Source organism: Psittacula echo, assembly GCF_963264785.1.
Source record: "Psittacula echo genome assembly, chromosome: 1".
NCBI classification, from domain to species: Eukaryota; Metazoa; Chordata; class Aves; order Psittaciformes; family Psittacidae; genus Psittacula; species Psittacula echo.
Window position 1 is genome coordinate 11,650,601 of NC_137735.1, and position 14,521 is coordinate 11,665,121.

General features: G+C 43.6%; 1 protein-coding gene across 1 annotated transcript in view; it reads left to right on the forward strand.

The window, feature by feature from the left end:
* The window catches only part of ABLIM2 (actin binding LIM protein family member 2), a gene marked incomplete at its 5' end in the record, with an annotated part of 109,508 nt that overhangs the window by 11,978 nt on the left and 83,009 nt on the right, over positions 1–14,521 (forward strand). The window contains one exon of the mRNA XM_080638896.1: positions 11,243–11,426. Coding sequence (XP_080495022.1) covers positions 11,243–11,426 — 184 coding nt within the window. The remainder of the gene's footprint in view (positions 1–11,242; positions 11,427–14,521) is intronic.

The following is a 14,521-nucleotide window of genomic DNA, read 5'->3' on the forward strand; positions in this document are numbered from 1 at the left end:
TTAAAGCCATGTCCAACCTGGCCTTGAACACTGCCAGGGATGAGGCAGCCACAGCTTCTTTGGGTGACCTGTTCCAGTGTCTCACCACCCTCACAGGAAAGAACATCTTGTTCTTGTGGCACTGCAGTTTCTTGGGGATTGTGAAAAGGCCCTGGGATGGATATATCATTTCTGTGCTATTTTTTCAGTAGAACATACAACACAACCCAGTTTTATATCCTTTATTGTCAAGGCAGATTAATGGGAAGGGCTAAGACGGAATATTTTATGAAAAGATTAAAAAAAATCAAGTAACTTGGTAATAGGAGTGATTTGTTTGTTGTATCAAGTGCATCTGCTAGGATATAAATATGTTAAAAGCTATGCTGAGTAATCTGAAGGACTTGTGTTTGAACATAGCTGCGGGTTTCATGTTTCAGAATGGGAGTCATTTATGGGAAGCTCACTAGTAAGATTTCAGAGTCCCAACTTTCGGCCAAGCAGTAGTGGCTGGTGGCATGTGTGGCATCTCAGGCACTGGAGATGAGCATAGGGGCTCTTATTCATCAGGTACGCTCAGCAACATGCCCATCGCTTCCCAAGTCCTTCAGGATTTGCAATCCTAGATTGTATTAACTCAGTATAATGGGAAAAACTATGCTTCTGACACAATGCTCACTGTCTGTCTTGGAGAGAATGGCAGTTTTGGGGCTGACTTACCAATGTCATGTTAGCTTAATACTTTATTTCACTGAAATAATAATGATGATGGCAACTTCTACCCTTTGCAAAAGTAATTTAATGCAGTGGCCAGTGGTTCTGTGTTGTGGTTTTGAGATTTTTAAGCTTAAACTTTAATCAATCACTGACTTTCTAAAAGCAACTCCACAACTAAAGCATGAAAAAGAAAATTTGGTCAGTTAGTGAACTCTACAATTGCAAAGCAGTTGTTTTCTTTGTTTTAATCAAATTCTTGTTGCAACCTTTCTTTGTATTTGTAAAGAACATTCTGCTGCCCTTCATGCCTTGGTCATATACTGATCGCCTCAGCACTATAGTGAAAGGTTTATTTTGTGGCATGTTTCATGCAAAGTCCGATGGTTTTTTTTTTTTTTTAAAGAGAATCTGTCATGACTTTACGTAATATTAGTGAAGTGTAATGAAAGGGACAGAGGAGGAACCATGCTTACGAGCAGTGGTAACGTTTCCATGAAGGTTAGCTAACTGTCCACCCCAGGAATCCAAGTTTCTGTTATTTCCAGTTTCCAACTTGACTTATTTCATTTAAAGGCATAACATTTCAGGGATTTAAATCTTTAGGGCATAGAAAAGCTATACGTGCTTACTCTTGGCTTTATACCCAGAATGCTAAACAACACCCCTGCTTTATTTTCTTACTAATTATATTTTTCTTTAGTGTTTTTATTGCCTTGCTCTTCCCCTTATTTATGAAATGTGGATAGGATTTTCAAAGAAGTAATTGCTGCAGTTTCTGGGGGATGATCCAAACTTGCAGATACAGCCACGTGCAGATGTTTGCATTGTAGGGGATGGTTCCTAACTGGGAGGAGAGAGGTAGCCAGGAGAGGTGCTTGGCCCTGCTGGGAATGCTGAGTTAGATTTAGACAAGGTCATGAAACAAATGGAGAGCTGTAAATCTTATCCAAGTTGAAATCAAAGTAGAACTGGAACAAAATAGAATGCATTTTAAAATTATGCTTGATGTTCATTAAATGAAGTTTTGGATGGTAACATAAGCTTTGCAGGCAGTAAAGATACTATTCACATAAAGAAGTTTTGAGCATACGTAATTTTAGCCCACATTAGATAATGTGACGCCCATGCAGAGCCTGTAATTCTGTTGAATTGCTCAAGTTCTCCTCTTAGGGTAATGTTTTTCTCCACGCAAAAAATGTCAGTGCAAGGATGCCTTTATGCAAGGGGCCTTTCCATCTGTGCCATGCTCTTTCACCTGGGGGTACAGCAGGGATACACCCAGCATGCTGGAGTAGTTACTGAGAGTTTCAATGCACTAAGGTGACATGAAGCCTGTGTGGAGACTCAGAGAGAGCAGCATAAAATTCATCACTGCCACGGTGGTGTTATTCCACCTCCCGCTTTCTGCGAGCCATTAACATGACACCATCTGCCGTATCTGTGCATAGTCAGAGCAAGCACTTCATTTCCAAACCTGTAACTGGCACACAAAGCTTCATTATGAAAAATCAGGAAATATTTAATGTTGTTACATGTGGTGGGTTTTTTTTAAAGCTAGCTGTTTTAATTAGTTTGGCAAATGACAGCAGTATTTCATCATAAACATTTAAGGTGTTACTAGGTGGAAAATGATTAAAGAACATTATTCTGTTTCTTAAAACTCTTGGCATGCTCATAAATTTTAAATAACCAGATTAATTCGCTAAAATGTGAAATAAGTATAAACCAGGCATCTGTTCCAGTTTTCCTGGGAGTTGTTGTGGTAGCTTGGAACAGCCACCTGTATTGTGCAGTGAGAGATCCTCTCACCATTAACACTATAGGAGTGCTTGTATAGAGCAGTATCACTGTCTTTTAGCTACTGGCAAATTCTACTTTCCAGTAGGGAAATGAAAATGTAAATGCACCTTTTTAATGCAGAAATTACTAGATGTGTAGTTCCTCTAATTATAGGAGTCAAGTTACATAGTGCAGAGGTAACTCCCCAAACTCTCCATTTAAATTAGTACACCTGAGTCGCTAATGTTTTGTCAGTCTCATAAAAGCATTCTGAATCTCTAAGGATTTTCCTGCACTGAAGTGTGTATTCCATCAATTAACTTGTGGGTATCATAGCCAGTCTATCCTGAGAGCTTCTGAATATGTACTGTGTGCTGTATCCTTTACATCTTTATCAATGCTACACATGCATGGTGAGGTGTTATAAGATGGATATGATATATCCCCAAAGTTCTTCATATTTTTTCCACTCCAGAAAGTTGCTGGCTTTCCTCTGGCAGATGTGTCTGCCTTCCTGCAGTTCCTGGTTTGGAGCTGGGGAAGGGGCCAGCAGATCTGCCCCAGACTTTTCTGGAGCTGCATACTGCTCTTGTTTATCATGGACTATAACAAAACAAAGTAAGAATCCAGTCATTGAGATTATAGCTGGTATTTCAGACATTATAGTTAGACACTACTGGTGACTGGCAGGCTTAAGTATACTTGATTTCTGGTTAAAAAGACTTAGATTTCCTGCCTAGGAAGAGTGATTGGATTACATATATTACATACTAATGCAAGGTTATTCTGTCTTGCTGCTGCCTCACCTATAGACAGATGTTTCAGGTGTGAATTGACTAAGAGGGCTAGTGAGCTGCTATTCTCATACCATGCAGGCTTTGCATGTTCAGCAAACTGCGGAAGACTTCCCCAAAGCCTTCATGGAAAGCTTACCTGGACTCATCCAACCAGACCATGAGACAAAGAGTATCTTATCTTCTGGAAACAGGCTTAGACTGCTTCCAAGTAATTGCGGTTCACTTTGAAGTTAAGTCAGCACTGTAGTGGTGGATATTTGCCAGGTGGTTGCTATTGCTTCTCACAGGCATAGTGGCTAGGAGAAATGTTCCAGATATAATTGTAGGCTTTTGGAGAATGGACTCCCAGACTACATCGATGGCGTTTGAAGACATGCAATTTAGCTGCCAAAAGAGAATTATGTCAACAGTGTACTATGTATTATCCTTGGGGTCTTAGTCAGCCACCAATATCCATCTCGGAGATGGAGGAAAATACTAGCAATGTGCAGAAAGCCGCACTGCAGAGGAAGAAAACTTTCATTTATCCCTGAGCAAGCAGAGATCTTTTTCTTGCTTTCCCTGTAACATTGTGAATGGGGTTTTGTTCCTTCTTTTATTTTCAAGGTCTCTGCCTCTCTTTCTTGCGTTGGATTCATGCCTGGTTGCTTGCATTAGGCAACAAATGGTAGGAAAATAAAATAGACTTCATACATGCAGTTACATGTAAGCAAACTGCTTGATTGTCTCGCAAGCTTAAAGCAAAACAGCACTTTCTGGATGCGAGAAAACCAGTGCATTTTACTGTTACAGCCTGCTGTAGTGTAGTATCCTCTGAGCCTCTCAGGACACAGCTGGTATTCAGGCCCAGTACACAGCCAGAAAATTATTCTGCTTTTAGTAGGCTCATTTGCCAGCAAGGAACAGAGCGATGCATTTTATATTCGTACAGTGCAAATGGAGTACTGATGACACACAGTAGTGGAATAGCAATATGCTTAAAGTGCATTAATTAATTGCTATTGCTGCTGTTTATTTTCATAGAAAATGAAGGGTTGGAAGGGACCCCTAAAGGTCATCTAGTCCAACCCCCACTGCGATGAGCAGGGACATCTTCAACTAGACCAGGTTACTCAGAGTCCAGCCTTACCTGACCATGAATTTTTAATTTAAAACCATTACCCTTTGTCCCACTGCAACAAGCCCTGCTAAAATGTTTGTCCCAGTCTTTCTTATATGCCCGCTTTAAGTATTGGAAGGCTGCAATAAGGTCTCCCTGGAGCTTTCTCTTCTCCAGGCTGAACAACCCCAACTCTCTCAGCCTTTCCTCCTAGGAGAGGTGATCCATTCCTTTGATCATTTATGTGGCTCTTCTCTGGACACTCTCCAGCAGGTCCATGTCTTTCGTTTACTGAGGACTCCAGAGCTGGATGCAGTACTCCAGGTGAGGTCTTACCAGAGTAGAGTAGGGGAGGAGAACCATCTCCTTTGACCTGCTGGCCATGCTTCTTAGGATAGATCCTGGGATACAATTGGCTTTTTGGACTGTGAGTGACTTTGCCAGCTCATGTCCAACTTTTCATCCACCAGTATCCCCAAGCCGTTCTCTACAGGGCTGCTCTCCATCCCTGCATCCCCAGCTCATATTGATGCCTGGGATTGCCCTGACCCAAATGCAGGACCTTGCACTTTTCCTAGGGGAACCACAGTATCACAGTATCACAGTATGTTAGAGATTGGAAGGGACCTCAAAAGATCATCTAGTCCAATCCCCCTGCCAGAGCAGGAACACCTAGATAAGGTTACACAGGAATGTGTCCAGGCGGGTTTTGAATGTCTCCAGAGAAGGAGACTCCACAACCTCCCTGGGCAGCCTGTTCCAGTGTTCTGTCACCCTCACTGAGAAGAAGTTTCTTCTCAAGTTTAAGTGGAACCTCTTGTGTTCCAGTTTATACCCATTACCCCTTGTCTTATCATTGTTAGCCATTGAGAAGAGCCTGGCTCCATCCTCATGACACTCCCCCTTTATATATTTATATACACTAATAAGGTCCCCCCGCAGTCTCCTCTTCTCCAAACTATAGAGACCCAGCTCCCTCAGCCTTTCCTCATAAGGGAGATGCTCCACTCCCTTAATCATCTTTGTCGCCCTGCGCTGGACTCTCTCCAGCAGTTCCCTGTCCTTCTTGAACTGAGGGGCCCAGAACTGGACACAATATTCCAGATGCGGTCTCACCAGGGCAGAGTAGAGGGGAAGGAGGACCTCTCTCGACCTACTGACCACCCCCCTTCTAATACACCCCAGGATGCCATTGGCCTTCTTGGCCACAAGGGCACAGTGTTGGCTCATGGTCATCCTGCCATCCACTAGGACCCCCAGGGCCCTCTCCCCTACACTGCTCTCTAACAGGTCGTTCCCCAACCTATACTGGAACCTGGGGTTGTTCCTGCCCAGATGCAGGACTCTGCACTTTCCCTTGTTATATTTCATCAAGTTTCTCCCTGCCCAACTCTCCAGCCTGTCCAGGTCCCGCTGGATGGCAGCACAGCCTTCTGGTGTGTCAGCCACTCCTCCCAGCTTAGTGTCATCAGCAAACTTGCTGACAGTACACTCAATTCCCTCATCTAAATCATTGATGAATATATTAAATAATACTGGTCCCAGTACTGACCCTTGAGGCACTCCACTAGATACAGGCCTCCAACTGGACTCCACCCCATAGACTACAACTCTCTGGCTTCTGTCCTTCAGCCAGTTTGCAGTCCACCTCACTACCTGATCATCCAGGCCACACTTCCTCAATTTAGCTATGAGGATGCTGTGGGAGACTGTGTCAAATGCTTTGCAGAAGTCAAGGTAGACCACATCCACCGCTCTGCCATCATCCATCCACAATGTTATTTCCTCATAAAAGGCTAGGAGGTTGGTCAAGCATGACTTCCCCTTGGTAAAGCCATGTTGACTGCCCCTCATAACCCTCTTATCCTTGACATGCCTTAAGATGGCATCAAGGATAAGGTGTTCCATCACTTTCCCAGGGATGGAGGTGAGGCTGACTGGTCTATAGTTACCCGGGTCCTCCTTCTTGCCCTTTTTGAAGACTGGAGTGACATTTGCTTTCCTCCAGTCCTCAGGCACCTCTCCCGTTTCCCAAGACTTGGTAAAGATGATGGAGAGTGGTCTAGCAATGACTTCCGCCAGTTCCCTCAGCACCCGTGGGTGCATCCCATCTGGACCCATGGATTTATGGATGTCCAGATTGCTCAACTGGTCCCTAACCCATTCCTCATGGACTAAGGCAAACTGCTCCAGTGACCTGACTTCATCTGAGGTCTCAGGAGTACAGTGCTCTTCAGGACTGCCTCCGGCAGAGTAGACTGAGACAAAGGCGGCATTCAATAACTCTGCCATCTCTGTATCTTCTGTCACCAGGGCACCCATCCCATTCACCAGTGGGCCAACCTTGCCTCTGGTGTTAGTTTTATCAGCTATGTATTTGAAAAAGCTCTTTCTGTTGTCCTTGACCCCTCTGGCCAGATTTAATTCTAAGGAGGCCTTAGCCATCCTAGCTGCCTTCCTACATCCTCTAGCAGCAGCCTTATATTCCTCCCGAGTGGCCAGCCCCTCCTTCCATGACCTATAAACTCTGCTCTTCCACTTGAGCATACCCAGCAGTTCCTTATTCAGCCACGCAGGTCTCCTGGCCCTCTTCCTTGACTTCCTACATGTCGGGATGCTCAGCTCTTGAGCTTGGAATAAGCAATCCTTGAATGCCAACCAACTATCTTGGGCCCCTTTACCTTCAAGCAGCCTTGCCCATGGGATTTCCCCTAGCAATTGCTTGAAAAGGCCAAAGTTTGCCCTGCTAAAGTCCAAGGTTGCAATTCTACTTGCTATTGTACTGGTCCTACCACACAAGATCCTGAATTCCACCATCTCGTGGTCGCTGCAACCAAGGCAGCCCTCAACCTTTACTGCTTCGACCAGACCCTCCTTGTTAGTGAGGATGAGATCCAGCAGTGCTCCTCTCCTGGTTGGCTGATCCACCATTTGGATGAGGAAGTTATCATCCATACACTGGAGGAACCTCCTGGACTGTGGCTGGGTTGCTGAGTAGTCCTTCCAGCAAACATCAGGGAAGTTAAAATCCCCCACGACGACCACGGCCTGTGACTGTGAGGCCGCTCTCAGCTGCCTGTAGAAGGCCTCGTCAACTTCCTCACCCTGATCTGGTGGCCTGTAACAGACACCCACAACAGTATCGCCCCTGCCAGCCTGCCCCTTAATTCTCACCCACAGACTCTCAACTCGCTCGTCCCCTGTCCCTGGACAGAGCTCAGTACATTGCAGCTGCTCTCGCACATAAAGAGCAACCCCACCACCCCGCCTGGCTGGCCTGTCTTTCCTGAAAAGGACATAGCCCTCCATGAGTATATTCCAGTCATGCGAGCTGTCCCACCACGTCTCTGTAATTGCCACCAGATCATAATCTCCTGACTTAACACAGGTCTCCAACTCCTCCTGCTTATTTCCCATGCTGCACGCATTGGTGTACAGGCATTTCAAGGAGGGAGCTGAGCTCACCAATTTCACCCTAGGATTATAGGAGGCCTCCCAGTCTTCATCAATCCTAGAGTGCTGCCCCACTGGGGCAAGCCCAGTTACAACCCCATCCCCCTTCGAATCTAGTTTAAAGCTCTCCAAATGAGCCCTGCTAATTCATGCCCCAGCATCCTTTTGCCTCTGTGAGTTAAACCTTTCCCACGTGCCATCATCCGGACTGGAGCCTTATAAAACCAGCTGTTATCAAAGAACCCAAAGCCCTGCCTAAAGCACCAGTCTCGTAGCCAATCATTTACAGACTGAATTTTCCCATTCAGTCCCACATCATCACTGGAAGATGGAAGAAGTGAGGAGAAGATCACTTGAGCCCCAGACTCTTTCACCATCCGCTCCAAGGCCCTGTAGTCTTTCTTCATCCCCCTCAGACTGCGGGAAGCAGCTTCCCCCCCACCTGTCTGGAAGACAGGTTCACATGGGCCCATTTCTTGAGCTTGTCCAGGTCCCACAGTTATGTGTATTTAGGTTCCTCAGATGGTCACATTTTTATAGGCTGTAGGCAATAAAGAATTATGGAGTTAAATTGACTGTGAAATCACACAGCATAAATGACAGTGCTGCAAGTGCTGTTACAGACACCAGGCCAGGAAAAAATTATCCTGGTTCTATGCAAGTAAAGGAGCCCCTCAGATCTGTATGTAGTATTTTGGTGTCAAGTAACTGCAAACCATCTTGATGAGCGGAATTACTGAGTTGTTAGAGAAGCCTTCCTCAGGTATCCTCCTCAGAAATGGTGTGGATATCTTCCATCTCAAGTTCCATAGCACATCCAGCTACTGGCTTGTTGCCAGACACCATAAGAGGAGACAAACACTCACTACTTAAAAATTACTCCAAATGCTCGTAACTGTTCCAGATAGGGCATTGCCTTGGTGTGCAGAGTAGTACCAAGACAAGCAGCTGAGTTACTCAGTGTTAGTCTCTTCATTATTGTAAGTGCTGTGCTTGCAGTGCTTTTCTTGTTTCACTAAGATGAACATCAGTTATGGTTGGAAGCATTTTCTAGGTTTTAAATAACCCTACCTCCAGATACTCATTTTGGATGACAAGTGTTGGGTAGGAGTGAATCTGTGACATAACTCTGATTTCCTATCCTAGGAGAGTAAGGTCTGGTAGTTGCCTTCAAACATGCTCCCTAGGCTTCCTTCAGCTTTCCTTTCCCTGATTTCTTATCTCTGCACATGTGCAGGATCATCTCAGCTAAGCAGGGTCACTGCCCATGTAAGTAGCAGCAAGCGGCACAGCATCTTGCCTGAGGGATGGCTAATGGGTCTGTTTTCAGAGCTAACCTTCTCAGCTTTAAATTCAAACTGTTTTAATATCCAAGCCAGTAATTAAACTGGACTCCCTGTGTTCTCCTATGGTCAGCTGTGTGTTGAGTTAAATGGTGTCCGATGGTTCTAAGAGTGTAGGAGCAGGAGAGGGTTCCTGGCTTGAATTGTGGCTGGTGGAGCATAGCTGGTGGGGGAGTGATGTGTGAAGAGCAAGGGAGGAGTATTTGGCTTGTGGAAATGTGACTTCCTCCAGCATGGAGAGTCAGTGCGTAAGAGAGAGAATGGAGAATGTAACCTCCTGTGCTCCAGATTCACTTCTGATTTTCTTCATTCACTGAATCAGGTTGCCCAAAGAAGTGGTAAATGCTCCATCCCTGGCAGTGTTCAAGGCCAGGTTGGACAGAGCCTTGGGTGACATGGTCTAGGATGAGGCGTCCCTGCCTATGGCAGGGGGTTGGAACTAGATGATCTTAAGGTCCTTTCCAACCCTAACTATTCTATGATTCTATTATATAGCAATATAGTTTTAGTATGACTGTTGTTTTCTGTCACTTAGTGGTTGGGGCTGTGTCCAGGGAGAAGTACCACTTTTTAAATGCCCACTCATAATTTAAAGTAGGCCTTGAGCCCAGGTCTCCTATGCTGAAGTCTCTGTCTACTGAGAAAGATGATAAAACAAGGGTGATTAGATGTGATTTTGAATGAATGTTCAGGATCCTATGCTTTATTGGGTTTCTGTGGTGTAAGTATGTGTTATTTTGTGCCTTGAACATGCCTACTAGGTTCATTTCTCGTAGTTTAGATGCAAGATTCCAAACAGGCTTTAGTGTGTGTTGGGAGGCTTTACGTTTAAAAACCAAAGTGCCCGTGGACTCTCAGGTACCTAACAAGAGATCTCAGTCTTGAATGTTAAACTTTTAGGTATCTCTGCTATTTTGGGACCAAGGCACTGAGCAGCTCTGCAGTGTTTTGTATGTGCAACCCAAATTTGATAAGCAGCATTCCTACTCACCTTCTGTGGGCTGCATGCGAGGAGTGACACTGCTGTAGTCATCTGTTCAGCCTCATTTGACTGTAAGCACCGTTTGCTGCTGGAAGCACTTCCCCACATGCACATCGCCAGGAGCAGAAGTATGTAGTAACAAGTGTGATGCTGTGACTTAGAGTAAAATAGTAGTCAGAAGAGCAGCAGAATCACCATTCTGAATTCCAGTTCTCCTGGAATAAGTTAGTTCAAGTCTGTTTTCAAAGATCCTGGTCAATGTGGATGAGGATTATCTTCTACATCCCTGTCTACTTCTGTACGATGTCAGCCAGACTTGTCAGATGGGAAAGGAGAGTTACATGTTCTCAAATTGCCAGCCTAGTTCTATCACTGGTGCAATGGAGAAAGCCCCTGAAAAGTCTTATAAGCTTTTGGTTAATCAACCTTAACTCTTTACTACAGATTTAGCTTAAAATCTATAAATTGACATCTAGGATTATAAACTCTACTTTTGCCTGGAGCAGATGGTTGTAGAGATCCCTCCAATTCAAGCTTGGTGAGTGATGTTTATCAAGTAAATATGAGGTCTGATTTTAAAAAAGGACCTTGTAAGCCTGTGGAAGTTTACAGCAGTTACCATGCAGATCACACCCGGTGTTTAGAGGAAGCAGTATTTCAACCACTTTTGTGTCCACAAGGAATATCAGACAATTGTAATCTGTCAGAGACCTTTCTTTGTATCACTGGTGCTTTAGATTTTACAGGTTTATATCTCTTATGCATTTCCTTTAACCCGTTAAATATGATGGGTGTTGTATATGCCAGCCTTGAACTAAACTCCTAAAGACTTAACTTTGTACCTGCAGCCACTGCACTGAGGTTAATATTTTTACATGGAATAAATCCAAACTATTAGTGTACAAAATACATCACTGATATAATTTGCTATTAAAGTAGTGTTTTTCAGATGCACAACTGTTCTGTGGTCATAAGCCCATATAGTGAAGTGCTTTAGTATTCTACTAGGAACCATAGGTGAAAAATGAGCATTGTCTTAGAAAGCGAGCTTTCTGTTTCCAGCCTTCTGAGTCTGTCTTTTCTCTTCCTACAGCTTGTGGATGTGACCTGGCTCAAGGAGGATTTTTTGTGAGACAGGGAGACTACATCTGTACTTTGGACTACCAGAGACTCTATGGCACACGGTGCTTCAGTTGTGATGAATTCATTGAGGGAGAAGTGGTCTCAGCACTGGGCAAAACCTATCACCCAGACTGTTTTGTGTGTGCTGTCTGCAGGTATGTTTTCTACGTTAAGTTATTTCATTTAAAAGCTAGATTTTGAAAGACCAATGCCAGGCATTCAAAGTTTAAGAGTCTGTAGATGGGGGGTGTGAAGGGGAAGGAGGGAAAGGGGGGTAGTTCTGCTTTCTATTTTCCACTCTTTAAAAATAGCAGAATAAAAAGACGCGAATTTGGAGTGCCTGTTTTCCAAATGCTTTTTCTGTTATATGGTGTCTCATGTGTGAGGTTTTAAAAGTACTTGTGAAACTGCCACTGCCTCTGCCACGTGCCACTGCCATGTGTCAGACCTTTTGCTCCAAATAATGCTTTATTTTTCCAATGTCTGCTATTTTGTCTTTGGTTGGCTGCAGTTACAAAGGATTCCAGTGCCACTGGCTGAGTCTTCAGTGACCTAACTGGATACCATATTAATAGATTTAAACTGGTTTCACAGTGGTGCTTCCCAGAAACTGTGAAAGTCATTTGAAGTAGGACAGAAAGGTCCTCGACTCACAGGCAGTTATGTACATGTTGGATTTCACCGAGGATTTCCAGCAGCTATGGATGTGACAAGTGATGCAGCACACAAGATATTCCCCTGCTACAGCCCAGTGTAGTTCAGTGGGATCATTTCCCTCATGGGTATGTTTGACGTTGCGACCCAGTGTTGGTGGGGATATTTGCAGACTCTGCAGTACAAGTGATTGATGTCTGCTTGACCTGCATCTTAATCCTCTTCTGTGGAAACAGCACAAACAAATCTGTTGAAGACTTCAGGAAGAAACTTTAAGTTCACCAGACCTTCAGGAAATGCACTGTTGCAGTGTTTGGAGCAAATGGAAATGCTGTAGTAATTTCTCTGGCTCAACTTGGACCTTTAGCAGTACAAGAAGAGCAACCTGTGTTCAAAGGGAAAGCACAACAGGGCACTGATGGACCACGTGTGGGTACTATATGTTCTAGTGCCTCATCCAGGTGATTGTACACTCCAAAACCAGCATGTTCATGTTGCTGCGGCAGCTCATAGGGCTGCTGAGCTCAGATGTCCTCCTGTGCTGGTGCAGAAGGAGGACTTCAAATTCCAGGACAGCCGTGGTTCAATAGTAGGATCTTGATTTATCAATTGCAGGAATAATTAAATAGCCAAGTTAAGGGGAAGACTGAAACTAACAAGCCATTATTATATTCCATCTATTCAAGTTTTACCATGCTTAACAGGCGATTTTTTCCTTTTGGTTATTTCAAACAAACATTAAGAGTAAAGATAACAGAAAAGCCCCAAATATATGTATCATTTTTTAATAAGAGAAAAATGATTTAATAGGGTAAGTGTGGATCTTATGTGTTAATGGCTGGCTGCACTTGCATTTGGCCTGCAGCCTGTCAGTATTACAACTCTTCTGCAGATGAGCACAGCTAATTCTCAGTACCTTTCTAAAATGAGGTAGTTTTTCATTTAAGAGGGAAAAAAAACCTTGTTGGTTCTGTTTTGCTGCTGTATGTGCTTGTATCCTCAGGCACATCATTGGGGTTTAGCATTCAGGCGTAAATTATTTACCTGTGTGTTACTGTACTTAGCAGCTTGGTACCTAACTTAGATTTCAGTCGGGCTGTTGGATATACTAAACTCCAGGTGTATTTAGTCAGTCCTTCAGCTGATGTTTTGGAGATTGGTGCTAAAATTTGTCTCATCTCCCTGGAAATCTGCAATATTTTTCTATATGACTACACAGTACCTAACAATTCAGGTGAGCTGAATTGCAATACAGTGAAAGTACTCTCTAGAACATGCTAAAAAAGATCATGTATGTTGAAGACATGCTAAAGCTTTTAAAAATCAAGTTCCTGATACTAAAGTATTTAATACTAAAAAAACCCCAGAGATGTTTCCTTCTGTATAACTAAATCATTGGACTGAAAGCTATTTCACTGTTTCTAATTGCTGCTATGTAAAACTTCAGTAGAGAGACCCAGATTTGCTTCCGTTGCTTTCCTTAGAAGGACACACAAATTCATGTTGTCTTCATCAGAGCCAACTATAATGACCTGCTGACTAGTAGGATTCAATTAGTGTCTCCCAGGGGGGTTATAACACTGACTTGTGGTGCAGAGCAACAGAAGAATTCTGTCATCTGTTTATAGTAAAAACACTGGAGCAGGTCCTCAACTGCCCTAAATCAGCTCTGCTTCAATTACCCCAGTCTTTGCAAGCCAGGCATAATTCATGTTTTTTATGGGAAAGTGTGTCCTATCTAAACATCATCAGCATTTGTCTTATTGATTGATATCCATAGTTAAAGGAAGGTGGGTAGACTATAAATACACTTGGTTTGAGCAAGAAAAAGAATTTATTTGTTTAAAACAATAAAGTAAAAAGGCAGAAAGACAGAGCCACATGGTTTTGAGTGCAGGATTGTAAAGCTCTCTTATTGTAGCATTTTCTTTGGTGAAAGAGTCAGGAATACCATTTGTCTCCTCATTTCCTGCGGATGGGCTGAAACCTCAAATAACTGGCCAGATCACACTGTCTGAGGCAGTTGGCTGATAATTCAAACTGCATTTGATCTTGCCTTTTACAGATGGACTTTAATGTGTGTGCTCTGTTAGAAATCTGACTTCCAGAATGGAAGCTTGAGAGGTGGTGACTGTCTGATAGTGGGGATGATCCTGCTCTTGAGGCAACCAAGCAAGGTTCTTACCAACTTCAGCAGGAATGTGTTGGTAGCAGAAAGTGCTTTGCAGTCATGACATGGGTTTCCAAAATGTTGCAAGATTTTTAGGTGCTTTAAATTAGCGCTTCTATAATCCGTATTTCTGTAGCTTCTGAAGTAACACTTTTAAACTGCTCCTACGTTGAATAGTAAACCAGTGACAGTAGCAACTCCTTTCTTTCTTATTTTTGGAGAAGATTTGAATAGAAACTGGTGGGAAGTGTATATTGCTTCAGATGGTACAATCGGTGAGAAAATCTGATGTGCATTCAGCTAGCTGGAGCAGTGAGGAAAAAAAAAACCTGTAGTGCAAGCCCAGTCGTCTTCTGGAGTCCTGATATTACTGCTTTTGAGTGCCCAGTGCCTCAGTGTTATGGAAAAGGGCTGGATTCCGCGTTG